The sequence below is a fragment of the Chaetura pelagica genome, unplaced genomic scaffold (assembly GCF_000747805.2).
Source record: "Chaetura pelagica isolate M959 unplaced genomic scaffold, ChaPel_1.0 scaffold109, whole genome shotgun sequence".
NCBI lineage: Eukaryota > Metazoa > Chordata > Aves > Apodiformes > Apodidae > Chaetura > Chaetura pelagica.
This window is the reverse complement of record NW_009970725.1, coordinates 8186811-8209238: the sequence shown is the minus strand read 5'-3', so window position 1 is coordinate 8209238 and position 22428 is coordinate 8186811. Positions and strand designations below refer to the sequence as shown.

General features: G+C 38.1%; 1 protein-coding gene across 1 annotated transcript in view; it reads right to left on the bottom strand.

Annotated features, from left to right (window-relative positions):
• Window positions 1-19113, bottom strand: part of OSBPL1A (oxysterol binding protein-like 1A) — a 69985-nt gene extending 50872 nt beyond the window's left edge. The window contains exons 1-14 of the mRNA XM_010006836.1: window positions 18993-19113; window positions 14302-14387; window positions 13686-13760; window positions 12483-12594; window positions 11267-11352; window positions 10370-10514; window positions 9567-9634; window positions 9435-9479; window positions 8334-8407; window positions 8189-8252; window positions 7136-7237; window positions 5761-5886; window positions 4582-4663; window positions 2406-2512 (exon numbers count right to left, since the gene is read on the bottom strand). Of these exons, the coding sequence (XP_010005138.1) occupies window positions 2406-2512; window positions 4582-4663; window positions 5761-5886; window positions 7136-7237; window positions 8189-8252; window positions 8334-8407; window positions 9435-9479; window positions 9567-9634; window positions 10370-10514; window positions 11267-11352; window positions 12483-12594; window positions 13686-13760; window positions 14302-14387; window positions 18993-19113 (1293 nt within the window). The remainder of the gene's footprint in view (window positions 1-2405; window positions 2513-4581; window positions 4664-5760; window positions 5887-7135; window positions 7238-8188; window positions 8253-8333; window positions 8408-9434; window positions 9480-9566; window positions 9635-10369; window positions 10515-11266; window positions 11353-12482; window positions 12595-13685; window positions 13761-14301; window positions 14388-18992) is intronic.
• Between the last annotated feature and the right edge of the window lie 3315 nt (window positions 19114-22428).

Genomic DNA, 22428 nt, shown 5'->3' with positions numbered 1-22428 from the left:
CCGGGGCCCCGGCACCGCACCCGCAGCGAGCGGCCGCCGAGGAGCCCGGCCGCGCCCTCCCGCAGCCCCGCGGCACCGCCAAGCGGCACCGGGAGCGCCGGGAGGAAGGAGAAGCAGATGGAGCGGTTGGAGATGACGCTCCTGCATCATTTCTATAACGCAAGCGGGAGAGCGCTGAAGCTCTGTAGCTTTTTGTTTATTTATTCGAGTGCTGAATGAGCCGTTTCATTTGCATGTCGCGCAATTATGCTACGGTTTACACAGCACGGAGGTGGGCTACGCTAAAGAAAAGGTCTTCTGAAAAAGGGTATTTGCTTACTATGCTTTAGTAAGGCTATCCTTACTAAAGTTAGCAGCCTCTCCTCCTCAGTCAAGCAGCGGGTTCTGGTATGCTGACAATTTCAGTTAGAGAGGAAAAGAATTCTCCTTAAAGAGGCAAGATAAAAAGGTACCGAGAGTGAGGACCAGATTTCACGGGACACACAATACACGGTAGAAGGAACTCCTCCCTGCTCAGAAGTTCTACCAGGGAGTCCCTGGAAGACAAACAGTCCCACTGAAAACAAAAACAGCCTGGAGGCAGAAGGACAGGCAGGAAAGCAGCTTTTAAACAGCTGTTGTAGAATTATCCTTCCTGAAGGTAGTTTGGCAGTTTTAACAGCAGCCAGTTACTGGAAGAGCAGAGCATTCACAACAGTTCTTCCCAAACATCTGTAACACCTGAGCCTTAACTTCATTATTGAGATTCTCATCAGAAAATGAACAAAAACTTAAAAAAAAAAAATAATGTTCCGAGCATTTCAGACAAGTGTATTAAGAGTTTAACACTTCAGGGATGTGCTTTACTATTCCATACACTTGGAAGGAATAATCAAGCATTTACCTGGGAGTCCTACCATTTGGTAATGCAGAACTCAGTGTGTTGCTTTTGCACTGCCAAGCAAACTACAGACTAGAAATCAACACTGAGTGGTAAAGAATAGGGTCCTGTATTATAAACAATAACAAAACCACAGTTGTGGGTTTAACAACAGTGATGCTCAAGGAACATAACTTTTTGGAAAGGTTCAAATCCTAGGAAGGGATTGCTGCTCCCTTTATGAGCATATCATGTCTTTAAGAGCCAACATAATATTCTAGAATTGCAATAGTTTGCAGTTTAAAATACCAAGACACAAAACTCTCCAAGATCACATCTTCTCCCTCTGTCATGACCAACTGATTTCACTAGCTATGATGGAAACTCAAGTTCACACCTCAGCCTATCGCTCTGTGCCCAAATCTATGTACTTCCAGATTAAAATAAGGCCTCCACAACACCTACTGAGACTGTTGGAGTTCAAGTAAGGTGAAATTTAATTTCACCATATGTTTTGCCATGCTTCTCTCTGGAAAGCTATTTTAATCTGGCTTGAAGCAAGATGCCAATACAATTAAGGAATCCTAACTACCACTATACACCCACTGTTGTAACAGTTTCCCCCTCATCTGCAAATGGAACTGGCAACTTTAATATTAGACTTTCTTCAAGAAAAAACTCAATGTAAAAAAGCAATGCTTGTTCCACTCTGCTAGAGTTTGACTCAAGTAAGTCTAGAAGACTTGTGACTGGAGACAAATAGGCTTGGGAAGCAAGGAAAAAAAATATTTCAAATCAAACCTAGACAATGGAGCCAGTGTTTGCTGCTCACTGTTAAATAACTGGAAGACTAACAGCACGAAACAAACCTCACTTTCAAACACAGCTTCGTGATGAAAACAAGAGCCTAACTGAGGGATTACTGTTACCACAGAACAGGAAGACAAGTTTATTCCATGGCATTAGGGTATCTTTGAGAGGAGAGAAAAATACCAGAACTCCTAGCCCAGGAATTGGTGATTTTGACACATACTCCGAATTGAAGCTTTTGCATTTTGTTTAACACCATACAAGATACTTGTCACTGGGCAAGCCAGAAGGTCAAGAGATAGCATTCACACACCCATTAAGTACATGGTCTGAAAAACAAATTCAGAAACAATACCATTCAACACTTCAGTCAGCATGAAAAAAAAAATACAATCATTAATTTTCTCAATATTTTAACCTTCAAGTCAGCAAAGCAACTGCTTCATTGAATTTAAGCATTCGGTTTGAACATTATAAGCAGTAGCTTTCAAGCAAAATCTGTGTCTGTTGTGAACACTGGAACACTCACTCAGATATCCTTCTGTAGATGAATTTAGCTATACTTTCTTTAGAAGCAAGAGTTTTCATCAGAAATTCAGCATGCAAAAGGACAGCTTACCAACAATATGACATTCTGTGGATACCTGTAGTTATTTTTTTAACAGGTAAGCAGGAAATTAGCAAAACACACTGAACTATTCAGACCCTTTATAGACCCACACAGCACAATACATACCCCTTCTTGCTTTGTGAATAGGTTGAGGCAGGCAGCCAGAGCCTCACATGTTTCCTGGGATATTTCAGAGACCACATCAACTTTTTGCAGGAAAGGAGGAGATATTCCTGAAAGAAAAAAAGATGAGTAGGGTTAGGAGGAAACTGTAACCTGCAGGATTCTTTTAATTTTTTTTCCTCTATGTAACACAGACATAACATTCATGCTCCACAGGAAGGCTGGTGAACAAGCAAAAGTAGCACTGAGGGAACATGAGTTCTTTCTTCAGCATCCTTTCCCTAATACTGGTGTAAGTGGCAGGATGAATGGATCAAGTTTTTCTTTCAGCATGGTTTAGAAAGCAGAGGTAGTATACCGAGGCAGCAAGACACTGGAAAAGTGACTAGCAACAAACTCCTTTAAACCACTTCCTAGATTTAAAAGCCTCAGAGTTGCCAGGTGACAGAATTCAAATGCAAAGGATACTTGGGTTGCCCTGGATTGAAGTGAGAAATGTAACTCTTTTTGCCTTCTGTTGTGGTACTATAAAGAAGAGAAAAAGCTTACCACAGTGTCTCTGGAGATTTAGGTTTGAAAAACAGATGGAGAGTTACAAGGACAATGATCAATAAAAAGGGAAGGAGATCTTATTTTCATGGTCTCATCTACTGGATAAGTAGTACAGCTTGCAGAGCAATGCCCTCATGGCCTGACTTCTATGACCATTTATGGAAGGGGCTACATGTCTAGAACCAGCAGGAAACCATGATAACCCAATTAGCTGGTAGAAATTATGTAACATTTGAGTTTATCTAACATTTGAGTTTTTCTGCATTTTAACTAACTCAGAAATTTGCATTCTTCAGGAGCCAGAGGACTCTGGTAATTTAAAGATAACACATTAACCCAATATGAGAACAGGGTGAGCTGCAGAAGCTCTCTGACATCTACCTGCAAAGAGTTCACTGACCCATCAAATTACAAACATTCATTGGAAGGAAAATAGGAACTTATTACTGCTCTTGACCAAGATTAGCAGTTTCTAGGGAAGACAGTGTCTTGGTTTGGCTTTGCTATGTATTTGGGTTACTCAAATTGTGGTTTTTTTCATTTTGTATTTTTTAAGAGTGCATGTCCTCACTGATGCTTCAAGTCAGCAATATGGGGTCAGAGAACCACTCCCACAAAGAGAATTTATCCACCTCATACTAATTTTCAAACTGCTTTTTGCAAATAATTCAGTTTTATGATATTATTAATTACAAAGGCTTCCCAAAAAACACTCACATAGCATATGGAGAAAAAGCTCTATTTTAGATCTTTTTTGGGATGGCACAGGGATGGAATAGAAACTTTTTCACTCCCAAATCTGTTTTATTACAGACTACGGATTTGTACAGATAAACACCTTGCCCTGTGTTTAAGCTTCATAAATTTTAGTCACAATATGTAACTAGGACTCAGGTTCAAATGAGCAACAGTTAAATATTCTCACAGAACCCCTTTGTGTTTAATACATGAGCAACTTCTGTACATGTTTAAGGCATAAAATGAAATAGGTTCTAACCTCTAACAGCTTGATGTCTGCAATCTTTTTTGGCAGTTATGCTGCAAAAATCCAGGTACATGTTAATTTAAGAGTTATTCTTTAAAATAAAGCCTGAGAAATTCAAATCTGGCATAAAAGTCATAGTAGAAGTTTGTGGAATATATCCCATCACACCATGTCTCCAGTTCCCTGCCTGGTTTTGTGATTTCACTTTACATCTTGTTTATAATATCTCAGCTTTCATTGTGTTTCTACTCACTAAAGGGCAATTTATACCTATCAGGGGACACTTATGTTCTGCAAGAAGCTACCAACTACAGAATTTTTTAAAACTTGAAAGTAAGCCCCTACTTTATATTCCTATGGTACTACTCAGTAAGCACTGTATCTAAAAGCAGCTTAACTACATTCACAGCCACTAATAGCATTTCTTTCAATCAACATACTTATTAGTTGTTTCCCCCAGTTTGAAATCTTAGTTCTTAGCAATTATGATGTTAGTCTATTTGAATTTTTTTCAGTGAAGATAAGTCCTACATTTTCATGCTCCTGAAAATTTAATTTAACTGAAATTAAAGCATGTGCCACCTGAAAGAAAAAAAATCAGTTTCCTGGTAACAAACTGCATTTCAGAATAGTAAGTTTTACCTTTTGTAGCATCCAAACATTTAACCATTGCAAGGAAGTCTGAAATTTCTTTACTGAGTCTTTGTTGGCAGGTTTGTGCTTTCTGAAAGACAGCAAAGATAGCCAGTTCAGAAGTGCCTTGTTCCAAAGAAGGTACATGTTTATTCTCTTAACTCTACTGAAATTTTTAAATGTGAAAAGCATTAAATCTTAGCAAAGATTCCCAGTGACAGAGACTAATATGTTAAAACTGAAAGAAATTACTTGACATATCTTCAAAGACACACAAGCAAACATAAGATGTATACACAGTACTTTGGCTTTTGTTTAAATTAGCATAGCAAACCAAACCCCAAAGCTATGTTATATATACCACTTCTGCATTTCCCCCCCCATTTTTATTTAAAAAGTTTGAAAAACCAAGAAGAGCCATTACTTATTATTTGACAAACCTAAGGCCATAACGAGCAAATGCAAGGGTTAACTAATGTATGGCAAGTACAGTAACACGCAGGAACCCACCACAAGATCATATTCCAAGCCTGCATTTCAACTTTGAGACAGTTAATCTACTAGATTATACCCTCTTCTGTAGGCTGCTGGGAATGGCCAGCAAGATTTATCCTCCCATCTTTGTTCTGCCATGAGCTACCTTCGAGTTCTTGTACCAAAAGGTATGCTACAAGATACTAGGACTTCAGTCACACACCTATTTTTACAATGAAGTGTCAACTTTCCCTTAAAGTAAAAGGTTTTAGAAATAAAAAGCAGGAATCACAGAATGTTAGAATGATCAAGGAAGGCTCAAATCCATTGTAGGTCTGACAATAAAAGTGCAATGCATCTAAGGTGACCTGAAGTGCTAAAGGATCACTTCTAAGCCATTTCATTGCCTGTTTTATACAGGTAGAGCTCATTGTTATTCTCCAATCTTGGTGTCACCAAGTACAGTACAGAAGGCTCCCTCTCCTGGCTGAATGTCTCAAGCAACTTTCTACCTTATAGTAATACTGGTAAAACTGAAAAATCACAACTCTGTAGCTGTGATAAACATGCCAGTTTATGAGTACAGCATTTATGCATCCATGGGCAAAACTGTGATTAATTTTTGGCTAAAAGCATACTTAAGTATTTCAACACAAAACTGTACCAATCTGCAACTGCCTAAATGCATGAGCCGAACAAGTACTCGGTACATACTTTCAGAGTATCCTGTAGGTCTTTGACAGATACTGTTTCATCTTCCTCATCATCGCTACTCAACTGTTCCTGCGTGCAGTAGTGAGTGCTATATGCAGAATGGTCTTCTATTGCTTCCAACCAGCTCTGAAGAGAAAAAGACAGCGTTAATACATATTTCAAAGGTCATCCCCAGAAGGCAAAGTATCCATGCAAAAGAACTAATTAAAATTTTCTATTGATGTGAATAAGATATTCATTAGTAAAATGAGGCACCTTAATAAACAGAAAATAGACTGTTAAAAATAGTAACATGTATGGAAGACAAGATACTCAGTTCACAGAGTGCCACAGACTTAAGTGACCACACTTCAAGCACAAATGTAACCCACCCCTCTGTCTATCCCAGGTCACATTAAAAAGTTGAATTGATTAAGAAAAGACTGTAGGGAATGTATTTGCATCTTTAGGTTTCTATTCAGACAGCAAGGTCCCTGTGACAAAGTCAGCCTTCTTATGCATGACAAACTGTGTACAAAACCTCAAGCATTCTCATAGTTAAGAGGAAGATTAATTTCCTGTTTATTGAATCACAGCGTGGCCAAGGTTGGAAGTGATCTCTGGAGGTCCTCTGGTCCAGCCTCCCTGCTCAAGCAGGACTACCTAGAGCTGGTTGGCCAGCACTATATTGAGACAGCTATCGGGTACTTCCAAGGACAGACACTCCACAGCCTCTCTCAGCAACCTGTTCCACTGCTCAGTCACTCTCACATTTTTTCTTATGTTCAGAGGAAACCTCCTGTGATGCAGTGTGTGCTCATTGCCTCTGGCCCTGTGACCAGACACCACTGACAAGAGCCTGGCTCCAACCCCTCTTTGCACCCTCCCTTCAGGTATTTACATACATTGACAAGATCACATTAAGCCTTCTCTTCTCCACACTGGGCAGTCGCAGCTCCCTGAGCCTTTCCTAGTATTAGAGATACTAAAATTTTATTAGGACATTTTGGAGTATGCCTAAGAGTAGATGCACTGTTAAATATTCTTTTCTTCAGGATAGTGAACTATGAAAGAAAGTGCAACAAAAGGAAGTTGCAGTAGAAATTGACCACACAGAGAAGTTAAGAAAAAGAGGAATTTGAACTACAGGGTATAAAACAGGCATGGAGCTGTAAAACAAGGTGGTACTAATTTTAAAGAAGTGAATGACAACCTGTTTGTTTTTGCTATTTATTCTATAATCATGCTAAAAGATTCAATATATGCATTTACATTATCAAATCCTGATGGTCAAAAAACTGAACTCACTACTTATGCCACCACAATTAGTGGAATGCAAATTATTCATTATAGAAGTTATTACCAAAGGCTGTAAAACATAAAGAGTTATTATTACCTCTCTACTTTGAGAAGGAAGGCTATTTTTAGGAATCTTGAAACGATGAACAGTGTCATCAAAACATCTGACAGAAAAGAAACAACTGTCTGTAGATTTCACCTAAAACAACGTGGAAAAAAGACAAAATTAGTATAATGCATCACGAAGAAGAGACAAACTGTTAAGAGTAAGTGAGACAGAGAGTAAGCAAGCAAGGCAGAGAGTAAGCAAGCAAGGCAGAGAATTACTCTTAACTCAGAAGTTTTTACCACAGTTTTGATGGAAAAGAACTACAGTTTACAAGAAGTTTGGTCAGATTAGTTTTGTAAAGTGTGCTGTCTTGCACTTTTCATCATGAATGATAAAACAGAAGTTCTTTATGTCAAAATTTTATATTTGCACCACTTGATTCAGACAAAGTCTCAGCAATGGTGCAAGACCACCAAAACTAATTGGAAGATATAGAAAAACAAAACTCACTTTTCATATACTATTGTAGTTTAACAGAACTTATGGTTCCAGTCTATAGAACTAGGACAGGCTACTTACAGAAGAAAAAGTATTGATATTTTTCTTAATGCATTCTCCTTAAACAATCTTCCTGTGTATTTTTCACAACACCTGGCTTGTCTTTACTCTGTTCTCTGTTCATCCCTTCCAATTAAGGAAGTTTTCCAAAAGTCACCTTCAAAATTGAGAAGCTGATCTCAGCTGGAGAACTGAAGTTACACAATCAGTCACAAGTAGCCAGTGACAGCTACAGAAGGAACTAGAGGTTTTGTGTTCTGTATCACATGCTCCAAACAGTTGTTTTTCCATAACCAAAGAGGTATGCTTTTAGGAAGCCTTAGGTTTGTTCCCATCTTCATAACTCTAGAAGGAACCTTATGGCCACTTTACCAACATAAATACTTTGCAGGAAACATTGGTTCTTCTCAAGGAAAAGTGCAAGGTTTTCCCTTTTTTTGTAACAAAGGCATGCTTACTGACCTAGCTGAAGTTTTCACTGTTTAAGTATGAACACCATCACATTAAAAAGCCCCAGTAGTTACAAGTCATTTCACTTCCTACCGTGCAGACAGCTTGTGTTAGATGCTTGCATCCCTGACGATGATCATGATTTACTGCATCAGCTCTTTGAAAGAAAGAGAGATTTAATAAATTGAAGCTTAGAATTATTTAAATCACTTATCAGAAATTTAAACACAGAACTTACTGTCTCCGATACCAGGAAAGGACTCCATGTTCTAGAACTATCCAGTAGAGTTTCCAACCAAAAAATCGTGAGTTCTGAAAAAAACAAAAACAAACCAAAAAAGGTCAAGTAAGGTTAACAGCTGAGGAGTTACTATCGACAGTAAGTTTGGCAGCTTGAAGGCTACAACATAAAAGTGGCAGTCATTATGAAAGCATTTTAGGTTTTAAATATCTTGGTGATCAGAGCAACCTAAGATTACTTTACAATTACAGTGCTATTCTCTATTTTGGAAATACCGAAAGGCAAAGACAAAAAAATACCAAAAGACAAAAGTTTTGTTGAGCCTGCTATTCAGTAAGAACTGAAATATTAAACTGCTGCATTTATTAACATCACAAAGGCTGCTGATCACCACTTAATTCTACTTTATAAAAACCAGATAAGAAATGAAACACATTGAGATTTCTAACTACAACTTTTACCTTTCACAAGCTTTTGTACAATTCTGGTCTAAAATCAGTTCCTTGTATTACAGTAGTGAGTGAATACATATGAAAATTTACACTGAAGAAAACTTCAGAGAGTTTTCAAAGACTTCGTAAGGAACATAAAAATTAAGCTTTCACATAGAAGACTAAGTCTTTTTTTTTTAACAAGGGAAAAACCAACTCTTGATACTTGAGTATCAGAGCAAAACAAACTTCAAACAAGCATTTGATTGATATCTTCCCAATTTCCAGAAGTTGAACTTGTGGCAAAATATTACTTATAGATTGTTAGAGAATAAGACATCTATTCAGGAAAGAAAAAACACAACATTTTGCTCACCACACAGACAAGGCACAAAGCTTTATGACAGTGAAGATTTGCTACAAAAATTACCAAGGAAATTATGAGAGATTTTAGGGACTGAGGTTACGATCAGAGTGTAATAAATCTAGTAAAACTGCTCCACTCAGCCAGTACATCTATAATTTATCCAATATATTAGATTAATGTAAAATCATTTAACAAATATATTATTGAAAAGCTCCCTCATTTATCAGCTCTTACTTAAGTACAGAAAATGACATCCTTGAAGATCCTACAAGCTGTTTTAGAACAGGAAATAAGAAATACCTTCCAAAGAAGACCTTCGTATCGTCTCAGGGGTTTGTTAATAACCTGCATAGAAATTAAAGATTATGAAGGAATAGCTTCAACTAGACAGCCTTTGCAAGCAGCATTTTAAATGGGTAAAAAAGTTCCTACCTTTCGAGTTTTACCTCCCAGTATCAGTTTCATTTCTGCACCTTGGGCTAGATCAAGGGGCGTCTGATCTGTTTAGCAACCAAGACAAGGCATGAGAATTTAATGTACATAAAGCTACACATACTTAGAAATAATCACTCTGACACTGTGTTTATCTATTAAAGTTTGGTCTCACAAGCATCCAAGTCTAGTTGGAACTGAAGAACATAAGCTCCTCAGGGGCAGAAGACTAATAAGGCTCTGAACTTTCATGTACTGAACTGTCCTTCAGAATTCTACTGGCCACAAAAGAGGCCTTTGCTCTTACTTCAATTTGGTTTTGCACTCCAGCTATATAAAACAGTTCAGAACCTTGACAAATACCAAGATAGAGGCATCTTTAATTAGATGACGAACACACAGTCTGTGTACTATCTGCATAAAATTTTCCTGGATTTGCTTCCATTAGCATCCTTCTTCTGAGAAGCCACCTTGTCTGGGCCACGCCTTCAATCTTTTTGCTTTTGTTACCTGTGTCCAGTGTTAAGGATCAAGTATACAAAACCCAGGCATATTTCATGGTTAAGACAGACAGCTGGTAAATTTTCCAGAAATGGGCAAGTTTGAAAAATAAAAACATATATGTTTAAGTGTTTTGCTACAATTCTTAAGTTTCTTTCAGTTTAGTCAGTGTTGGGCTTACTTTATTAGTGGTACAATGCTTGTAAAGCACTAAGATTTCCCCCAAACATTCGATGGCAAGTAACATAGCTTATAGAAACTGTTAACCTTCTGTCTCCTATGTGCTTGCATTTGGTACTCACCATTTTTGTTTCTTATTTTAGGATCTGCTCCACTTTTTAGAAGTTTCAGTGCACAGTGCTTATGGGCACGGTATGCTGCACAATGCAATGGTGTATTCCCCATCTGATCTGTACAGTTGATATTAGGTGGTTTGGGTTTGTTCAACTGGAAAAAAAAACAAAGCTTTGCTTACTTTCCAGTTTTTCCTCAATCTTCAAATGCCACACTCATTCTTTTGAAAGTTAGCTGTTCCTAACTAGGATGCTTCAGCATAGATTTAGCAACAAAGAAGCCATGTAGCAAGTGTTTTAATAAGGGCAAGGACTACAATAATTAAGCAAGATGTTCAGCTAGAGTAAGGAGCTTCTTAGGTTTTTCTTCCTTTACCCTTTCCACCTCTCCTGCACATAAGAATATCAAATTTATCAATATACAAATCTCACTTCAAATGGAAAATTCATAAATGTAAGTGGAAGTATTCAGACTGCTTCAACACATTAAAATGTATTACTAAAGGTGATAACTAGGTATAAAGTGTTCCATACTGCATGTCTTGCTTCCAAGGACCCTCTTCAGGACTCTCATAAGCTTGAGTTCAAGCAGTGAGACCCTGCTTCAAAACCCAACTGGTATCCACAAAAAACATTAGGATTATGCTAGTAGATCTAGAATCATTACACTGCTATTTACCACTAACTGCAGAGCATTTAGAAAATTAGAACATGAAAGAAACTGATAAATATTATTTTGCAGCCTTCAACAATGAGGCTGGAAAACCCTGGAGGGTTCATCACCTCAACATAACATCATGTGCAGCACTAATATTCTGAAGTCACAGCACTCTGAAATGCAAAGCCTGATGTCACATGTTGCTACATTAGCACTACAGTTTGAACCACAAACACTTGAATTTTTACCAAGGCAGTCAGCTTCCCTGTTGCCCCCTCTCTTGCTGCTCCTAAGAGTTCTTCTTCCCATTTCCTCTCTTGTGTCCTTTCCACTGCTATTAAAAAAAAAAACAAACAAACAAATTTAAGGTCAGTCTCAATAAAGTAAATTTCAAGTCCAGCATTCAATAAACTAGATTCAATAAACTAGATAGCCTAAAAAAACAAGAGTTTACAGTAGTATTTATTTGGGACAGGTAAAAATGGAACTCATTCAGAAAAGTCTGTCAGAGTGAAAGTATATTCAAAATCATGTAATATTTGACAGGATGCAAGAGTGTGTACGTGTATATCTTATTTTTTTTAAACACAACCCAACCCCACTCCCTAGTAAAAAAGAAAAAACAGGACAACTATGCAATATTTTCATCAGATCTTCCCTGTGCTCTTTTCAGTTTCTCCTCTACTCTTACTATTATCCTACAGAAATTTTTACTCTTCTCTAACAACACAGCAGATAGGACTGTTATCTGTGCAGTTGCATGGGGAATCAGGAGAGAGCTCACTTTTCTCATTTACAGTCTGTGGTGCTGGACATAGAGCTTCAGCAGCATGTAAGGGTATCACATAATAATACCAGGAAGCAAGACAGTTCTTGAGCTCCCCAAAACTATCAACAGTGAACCTATGTAAATATTTAGACATCATCTCACTCCCTTTCAACACCTCCGAGGCAACGGAGGAAATGAGGGGAAGGGTTTTTACTTTTTTTCCTCCCCTTTTGACATAACCTCTAAGAATGCAATAGCAAGTCCTCAACTTGATCCAAAACTAGGTTACCTTTGTAAACTGTTCAGAATTTTGCTGTTCAATGATTTTGCTGATGCAAAGTAATTTACTATTGTTGACTTGAGTTCTTCCTCTTCCAGTAAGCTAAGGTTTTGACTGCCATGTATCATTTAGAGCTGTAGCAAGGATTACCCCAACAGGATTGAAATTGTTTCTTGAATAATGCTATTAGCATTCCTTATACTTAACTCTCCAAATCACGTGCAGACATACTGTGAAAAACCCCAGCTGTCAGCACTGCAGGCAAGAACTGAAAGTTCATTTTTGTTCATACATTTTCATTCTAATGGCCAAATTGAAAGAGAAAATTCAATTAAGTTTCTGTAACTTTCAAGAGAAAAGTCATCTTTTAGAATGTACAAGTGTTGAAAAAAAGGCTATGACCTAATAAAGTTACCTTCCAACATATTCCTTATGTCTTTATCATGAGTAACTTCTCTTGCAGTTTCTCCAGTCCCATTAACAATAGAAATATCAGCATTATGTTGCAAGAGTAACATCACCACCTCCTGGAAAACAATTTAAAAAACCACTGCTTATCTCTTATGGCAAGGCCACAATCAGGCTTTCCAGCTACTGATAGCCTGTACAATGAGCTGTATAATGACTTTTCAGAACTGATGACATAAAAACAGGAAGGGAAGTTTTAGGGAAACTGAAGAGTGGGACTAAGTGCAACCTTCTCTCTCATATCAGTCAGGCTGAAGGAACTAACAGGAGTTAACTACAGCTAAACAGACCAGCTCTGATATAAAAGTTAGTGCACCTCGTGTGAATGGTGGAATTTGACAGACAAAAATAGTATGATGGGCTCTTTTGTTAAAAGACTAGGCAGTCACTCCTTCAGAAGGGTCAAGAGGTTATTCACAGAGGCAGTACTAGTTTGAGAACAATGATGACATTTGGGGAACTATCAAACTAGTCTGACATTCCAGGTCCTATAACAAGGTCTTTAGTTCCAGTTTTCTATGAGGAAACAGCACTTCTAGACACCAAACAGGTAAGTGTGTCCTAATTTACAGTTTCTGCCCTCCAGAGGCCACTAAGATTAAAACAATACAGTTTCTCTCTATGTAAATATGCAGTTAGTTAGGAGTAACAATCCCTACTTCTTTTACTGTCAAATGCACTAGGCACAAACACAAATTAACCTGATGTACTTTAGCAGTAGATGGGAGATCTTTACACTGGTTTCTACATGATAACTGACATCTGCAGCTAGAGATAGTTCTATGCTTCAGTATTTTCTCTGGCACACAGCAGAAGGAGATTAGAAGCAGCATCAATTTGCTACACATTTGAAGCACTGTGCTGCAGTGGAAGACAATAGTATTTCTCTGTTGGCAAGCGACATCTTTACCAATAAAAAGCTAAAAAAGATATGACAAAGTATACTAAGGAAAACTGTGGACCAGTTTTTTTCTATCTTCAAGAGAAGACACTTGCACCATGTTTTTGTTTTGGACAGTTATACCAGCTAGGTAAGATGTCTAATTCTTTTGAAGGCACAGCATCAAGACATCTTTTTGAAGCGATCTTATTGCTAGTACTTCTTTAATAATTCTATTATCGAGGCTTTAAAAATCCAAACATACTTTACCTTACGTCCTGTGAAAGCTGCACGATGGAGCGGAGTATCCCCCATGTCATTCAGCACATTCACATCTGCACCAGCCTAAATAGCAAGACAAAAAGACCTCTGAATGCCTTTCCAACAAGAACTACATAGTGATTTCCTCTGACTGGGGGAAGCAGTAGGACAGGACACTAAGGTAGGCCTTGTGGCAAATCAAATCAGATCAGAATTGACACATCCATCCTGCAAGTGAAGATGAAGTACATATATAAGATTAATAACCAGTACTCTATAAGCCACTTCAAAAAGAAAAAGCCTCCTTCATTTTCTCCAGCTATCTCTCTCACTTTTGAGAACTAGGTAGATATAAAAAAAAGTTTAACACAGGGGAAGGAGGTATTGTTTGGTTGGGTTTTTTTGGGGGTAGGTTTTGGGAAAAAGTACAAACTTAAAGAACTGTAATGGTACTGGATAACATGTATACACAATATCTCTATGTTACATGCAGATAACCTGTAGGAGTGGCTCTGCCTCTCTAGAAAGCTGCCTTTCTTCTATCACAAAAAACCTGAATAAATACTAACTGCTTCCAGCATAACAAAGAATTTCCTATCTTATATGGAGGAAAATGGAGTCATACCTTCAGCAAATCCTCTACAACAACAGCATGCCCAAAATAGCATGCGAGGTGAAGAGGTGTCCAACCCATATTAGATTTACTTCTGCCTAAAAGACAAAAGAGGTAAATTAAGTTTTGGTCACACAGTACAAGAGACCTTTGTCACATACTTGGAGGCTGGCATGGATAATCATTCTTTACAGTAACAGAGGAGCAAGGAGGCCAGAAGCATCATCACTCTTCATGTCATTTGAATTACTAAATCGTGATACAGTCTGAGAACGCTAGATTCAAACCTACAAAGTCCTTCTGAAAGGATAAAGTCACATTGTGCGACAAAGAGCAAAATTCTTGTTTTCATGCAATACACTGTTCTTCAACAGTAGGAAGAAGTTTACTTTCATTCACTATGAAAACAGAACATGCAACTACATACTTGTCTTGTTTATCAGAAACCAGTTTGGTTTAGCCGATTTTATATCCTACACTCAAGTGAGAGGTAGGACAACCCATCTTTCCAAACATATGACTCAAACCAAAACAGGTAGGCTAGTCTCAAGTTAGGGTTTTCTTGTTGTTATTGTTTTGTGCTTATACTCAATTTTAATAAAGCTAGACTTACTAGGTACCATGATATGAAATTTCTGTACTACAGCTGAAAGCCTCTGCATGAATAAGCACAAGTAGGGTAAAGGCACAGAAGCGACCATGCAAATTTGTTTTAGAAAGCATTTAAAGCATGTCCTGGAGGATTGGCAGTATGAATGAAATTCAAGAACTGTCCAACAATCACTTATGTAAAAGCAAGATTTCAAAAGTATTAGAGATTACTAGTTTAGCAACTCATGCTAATTTCCAGTTGCAACACACAACTGTACTAAGCAAAGCTAATTTGTGCATTGTTTTTACTAAGCAACAGATCCACATCATTCCAAGAGCCACCTAAAAGCTATAATTTTGTTATTTGGAAGCAAAATGAAAATGAGGCATTTGAAATGGTTTTCAAGTTACTGCCACCATTAAGTTTTCCCTTTTCACATATCCTCAAGCTGTGGAGTCTGGAATATGCATAACATACATTTGCCCTAATGGGACAAGTCATCAGCACAACAAAAAGGAGAACTCCTGGTTTTGCAAGTTCATAATTCTTTGTTCTCATATTTACTAGTTAACATTAGAATGTGGTTTACAACTGAAATATTTTCTCATTTCTTACAATTGTTTTCAGCTAATATTTCTGCCCTCTGTTGGCCATTTCTTTTGTTATTTGGTTTTCTTCCGAACCCCTGCGTTTTTTTCCAACCCCAGATTCTTCCCCTCAACCCCGTCTGGCCTACAACAGAGCTCCTGTCCTACATAGCTGATAGGTAGATAAATAGCTGATTGAAGATAAATAACGTGTGGATCCCCAATTCTGGAGCTATGTATGCTGGGTAACATACTAAATGGACATCATTCACCCCTCAGTCTAGTAGGGAAGAAGATTCCTTGAAAGAACATAAAAGAGGTCCGAGTTACACTGAATTAATACAGTTAGCCCAAGACAGTCACTAGTTACAGCACTGACAAAACAGTACTGTTGCCAAGGAACTCAGTGATGGAAAAAAATAATAAAAAATCAGGAACTTGGCCAGATTATTAGTTCTTAATGACTTAAGTGCCAAAGGCCTTTGTTCAGAATCCACTCTGAATGTCTGCATTTCTTATGCTAGCTGACCAGTTACTTCTCAAGCACTTGAGGTGCTTGACACTTTTCTATTACTCTTTTAGAGACCACAAGTGACTGCACTTTTAAAATTATTATTTTAAACCAGGACATCATTACACTGGTCAGAATGGAAGGATAGGAAAGTAGAATAAACACACAAAAAAAATCTCTATCCCTCTTACACAGTTCTTCACTTTAATGACAATTAGCTAAAGTCTCAAGCATTCTAATTTGTTTAGAGAATGGAGATAAACTAGGCAGTCACCTCCTGACTGGGATCTGCCAGGCTACTCTGCAATCATTCAAATGTATATGTTGGCATAATACACTGTTGACCATTGAGCTTTTTCACTGTTTTCTTACTTTGCGAAGTCCTAGTTATTCTGGTTTTTTATACTTAAGGAGAATAAGCCAAAATAGGCTTAGAAAATACGACTGTTTTGGATGAAACCCAGGTTTAGTGCTGTTTTAATGTGGATAACTCATTTTGAAACCAGTGAACTGACAAAACTAGAAATGGAAGTTCACAGGATTTGCTGAATTCTCATCAAGCAAATCTTGCTTATCTGGAAGTGTTGACTGGCTAGAATCCAGCCATGACAGAAGAAGTAGGAGGAACCTGGATATATTTTCTCTTCCTTCACTTTGCCTGAAATTGGGATGTCTGGGATCACTCTTGTCAGACTTCACACTTGTGAATCTAGAGCACAGCATCAGTTATAAGATCACCCTTGGAAAGACAATACAGATTTTACAAGATGCTGAAGGTAGGCTTTGACACAAAGGCACGTTAATGTGTTGGACTTATGTGTCCCAAGGAGTGCTTTGGGTGAAGTTTACACTACCTGCAGTACAACCCCCCACCTACTTCAGAAGTACTTTATTCCAAGCCAAGTCTCATTACCACATCAGATGCAAGTCCTGAAGGAACTGCTGTAGCACTGAAGACATTCCCCATACCCTGACTGCTATCTGATTATCCAAAAGGTAGTGACAGAAGGACAAGCAGCTGAAGGGAAGAGAAGTATGATCGAGGGTTGCAAAAAGTCAGTTACAGTCTACAGTCTGTATTTTAGTTAATCATCCTGTGGTTGCATAATTACTTTCTGGTAGTACCTAACAGATCAGGATTTAACAAGACATAGTAGTTTTGGTAGTAAGGAGGCAGAATGGCAGAGGTAGTTATACTGCAGAGGCTGGCTGGCCTGATTTTTTCTTAGATTATTTTCAGTGTGGTATTCTACAGGTTCAAAGTTATTGAAACAGTCTCTGAAGAGTATCTGTGGAAGAACAGAGATTTGAAGTTTCAGATAACCAGAACAGTTTCCCCTAGAGAGCACTGCAGTTACACTTCTGTCTTCTTTAACACTCAGAGCAATCAGAACTTAGAGAACATAGATTTCTCTGTGTTCCATATTCAGGACTGTTTTTTTTCTACCTAAACTATTACCAGCATCTTTCCTCTAGTTTTCTAGACATCCCATTAGCAAGCATGTATTAGCTGGCTGGCCATGCTGTATTGCTAAACTGGAAGAATAACAGCTAAGCACAATCTTTCTATTCATTGCTGAGTGACTTCTACCTAGCTGTAGACTGTCACAACACTTGACTTGGAACAGAAAGGCTGACCAGAGACCAGTTTGCTTGATACAATACAGGATTGCAGATCATGACATTTCATTATGCTTTCTTCACTTCAGATAATGTTTAAGAACACATCTGGGAAGCTCTGAAATCTCTTCCAAGCACACAAGACTCCAGCAAGTTATCTATGGGAACTGTTGCATGAATCCTAAGGTATTTGTATTCCAGCTGTTTAGGCACTACATGCAATGACATGAATATTTGCAAACTACCTACTTGTGAGGGTTGAGGGCTCTAGCTGAATGAAGGTCTGTATAGTTTCCCTTTAAATTATGAACTAGCTCCCTGAAGATGAAGTATCAAGGGTTTGCATGTTACAACTTGTTCTTTGGATGTGAGCACATGAACTATTGGGAAAACACAGACATGTATGAGGAAGAGTAAACTGATGATTAAGAACTAGAGTTGGGAAAGGGATAAAGCTTGTTCAGTTAACAGGCTTCCCCTGCTCTCTGGGGCAAGGTGTTCCCTCTGCCACGCCTGAGAGGAAGCACAGCTGCTCTCTCCCCTCTCTCTTTGCAGCACTATCTTCTCAGTGCTGCTTAACAGGTAAGTGCTGAAAAAAGAAATAGTGCACGTAGAAGGAGTGGGATACACACTCACTTTTTTTAAGCAAACTGGAAGACACTGATGTAAATAAAGAGAGATAGAAAGCTACTAAATGAATTAAAAAAAAAAAAAATAGGGCAGTCTGTGACTGCTAACAAGGTTGCAAATCCAGTCCTAGTTTCAAGTTTTAATACTGAGTGAGTTTCTTAGCAGTAGCTATGGTATCCATGCACATGCAAAACTTTAACGTTGAACAAAGACCCACACACAGAGGACTAGCAGCTTTACTTTCTTTTTCCAAGTAATCTAGTATAGTGCTAGCATTCCCGCAAGTGGAAAGGATATAGCTGCTCTTACTACATGACAATGAAACATGGGTCGAAAAAAAAATAAAATTAAAAAAAACAACACAAAACACACCTATCAGAGCAGAAAAGCTACCTAATCTGCCCTTCAGCCTTATTGGAGGCTCTTTACTTCAATAAACCATTCTCTGGCACCATGGTCTGTTGTGGGGTTTTTTTCGGATTACAAAGCTCTGAAGTTAGCACAGACATTCTTAACCTTGTTGACATTTCCAAATTTTGTGGATTACTGAGGTTTTCTGAAGAGTAGTTATCTGTAGTCTGCTTTTATGATCTCTCCCCATGCATGTGTGGCCTTAAGAGTCACAGGATAAAAGGAGTTGTGTAACTGCTTTTATTACTCTGTTGAGCGCTTCAGAGAAAGCAAAGTTATATAATTTCACTAGCAGCTTCACTGCCAGTGGCTTCAACAGTGAGATTACAAACATTTGAAGAAGGCCACTAACCTTTACAGTTGATATCAAAGCTTATTTCTCCTTTGTTCGTGGTATCCAACAGCTGCTTAACTTCTTCAGCATTTCCATTTCTAGCATGATGGAGAAGCTGCTGTTCTGCTTCAGTACTCATCTCTAATAAAGATATAAAATAACCAATTTTGCAATCTTTTACGGTGATATAAGTTACAGCCTAATATTATATCACTTTTCTCCCTTATGTAATATTAACAGCACTTTTTCCTGTGTGGAATACATTTATTGTGCAAGCTGTTTTCAACTGTCCAGGACCCAGTCACGCCACTAAGGTACTAAAATTCCTTATAAAAACAAAGCAGTTAAATGACAAAATATCCATGTTTTCTTGGTTCTCAGTTTTCTAAGTTCTAAACATGGCTGGAAAGTTGGAACTGTGTGCCACAAACAAGGCAAGCTTTGCTACAAGCCAAGCCTATCCAGTAAGCATTTACTTTTTCCTTGTAAAGTTTTCACCATTGCCCCTTAAGGTTTTCAGAGACAGTATGAATAAAACAAACAAAAAATACATATGCCTTTAAGTCAAATTATTTCTTCAGAACTAACCAACTTATTTGACTGACCCTGGGGAACAGAATCCACATTCACATGGAGGTTCCCAGATACCCATCAGTGACTGATATGATCAGCTCTCAAACTCAGGTGCCTGACCTCCTCCAACCTTGACTTGAAGGGGAGTCATATACTCAAACAACTGTTTAGATTTCACATTATCTTTAAGCACAATAGTACAACATAAAAAAGTTACCATGTGACTGTAAAACATAACTAGCTAATTCTCATCTTAACATTGTTTTTTAACTACAAAAAAAAAAAAATGCATTTACATATTTCACAGAATAGCACAGCTCAGCACAGGCAAAATCCAACTTTAATACTTTAAGTATGTTTTTAAGGGGTATAAAGAAGCAATTTTAAAAGCAGCCTCAAAAGACTGTGCTGTAATACACAATTTATTGCTGCTAAAAACAACAAAAATGAAGTTGCCCAAATTTAGTGTCTCCAGTTTAGCACCTTCACCTGACATACTAGGCTTACCAGATCCTGCAGAAAACTAGATTTCTAAAGTCAGTTAATGATTTCAAAGAACATTACTGGCCTCACATAGTTAGCTTTCCTATACTAGCAGAGGTTTTGATTGGTCCCACAAATGGTTAACACTTTGCTGCAATGAACAGGCAGCTTGGTTGCACCACATACACTCACAGCTAAAATAGACGCAGGAAGCATCTACTACTTTGATAAGACAAGAAGCCACTCAGCAAGAAAAAAGTGAGAACACTGGGTAAACAACAAAAAAGCCTGTAACAGTGACAGATCTTGTAATATTCAAGACTGAGACAGAAGCTTAGAACAGGAGAGATTGCCATAGTGCTAGCAATATAGAGAGAAGAATTTTCACTACCTTTTGCTCTGTTAGCAAAGGAAGAGAGGAAAAAAATAAATAGTGAGAAAGATCAGGTAAAGCCTTTCTAGCATGTTTCAGAACAGACCAGATCAATCACCCTCAATCTACCATACAGACACAGGATACAAATGCCTTCTCCTGCAGCGGTTAGACAATACTCTTGCTTGCACCTTCTTTTCAGTTCTACTTAACAAAAACAAAGAACAAAACAGTACTAGTCCTTTTAGTAATACTTCAAGCTCTGATGTTACATTCTCCTTTAAACAGGAGACTACCCACTTGTCTGAGGCAACTCAGCAGTGTTATTACTGAGGCAGGTATAATTTTCAGTGAATCAGTTCTACCAGGGCCCAGAAAAAGATCAAAGTCACACATGTTAATGTAAAACTGGAGAACTGAAGTCTGCAATACTTTCTCTGAAGCTCAGTGATACTGTTTCAGGGGGACACAGAATGCAGAACTGAGAATTATATAGACAAAAGCTAAGAGGATAGTTAAAGCTCATTTTGTTGGACTATCTATCAGGGATGGAAGAGGAAAAAATCTCATCTTTCATTTTCACCTCCTCCTACACAGTATTTCTTTAGCAATCTCTCAAATGCTTAGATAAGAGAAACATACTCTTATTGTTACCCTATATCATTTGTCAGCATCCGACATACACAACAGGTATAAACAGTAATACTCTCAACGCATTAAGAAAGTGCAGATTCAATCTGAAATTGCTGAGAAGGAAGAAAAAAATGCTTGGGAAGAGAACCAAGAAGCTGATCCAAATGTAAGCAGCAAGACCAGCTATGTACACAAGCAGAATCTTAAATGGCTTAAGATACACAGAAAGCTGAATCACTGTGTAAAGTTACTTGCATGATTTTTCTTCCTCTGCCCCCAAAGTATCATTAGGTTAACATCACCAGTTGGTTTGTACTCTAACAGCAAATATTAGCAGTAAAGTTATATGCATATAAGGTAAGAAAGGTTTGCCTGCTTCAATAGTTTAGCTCCCAAAGACTTTGCTGTTTAGGCCAAACCTCCAATCTGCAAGCTTGAAGCATGCAATGATGCAGAAGAATTACTGTCTGACTATTAGTCATAGAAGGATTATTCACGTGAAAATGTTCCTACAATTGAGGCTGGAAAGTGAATCTGTGTGCAGTTACTCATCAGACAAGAGACAGAAACTAAAGTCCCAGCTAACAAGCTAAATGAAACGCCTGCATGAACCTGGCAGCAAAGGGGCTCTTAACAGAACTTAGCATAATCTTGAAAATACTGCTTTAAGCAACCAGATTTGCTTTGTAATGGAGATCAGCAACCCACCAGTCTCAAGATACCTAACCAGACTATCAGCACAGATGGAGAAACCTAAAGGGTTTTTTCTTAATTAGCCATAAGATACTTACTAGCTGGTTAATCTACATCAATTGTGTTGCCTATACGCAAAGTTACTAGGCACTTTTAAGGGAGTGGACATCTGTTCAGTCGGTGGTGTTGCCATCATTACATCACTCCATGAATCCACTGACATAGGTTAAACTGCCTTTCACAGCTCATCTTTATGCCTTATGCCGTTGAAAGGCTGGTATGTTCAGCTATACAGTCACTGGTATACCATGAGAAAACAACGTAAGTACAGTATTTAGTGCATCCTATACAGCTGAGATGTGACTGCAAAGCACTTTTTTTGAATGAATTAGGAATACCAGAACAGTACCTGACTGCTAATCGAATGTTATCCTTTAAGAAGCTATAAAGAATAGCATCAGAATGCTCTGCTTTTATCTTCTTCTACAAGACCTATGCCAGAGTGATCTTCTCACACTATTACAGCACCTATCTTCACACAGAAGTTGTCTCCAGCACAGAGACCTCAGGTAACCATGTTGCCTGCACACCTGCTTAAGGGGGCTTTACAGAATACTTAATAACAAAAGACTAACTACCAACACAAACTACCAACTCCATTCAACAGCCAGGAGACAGTGTATGTAAAAAAACCCCTCC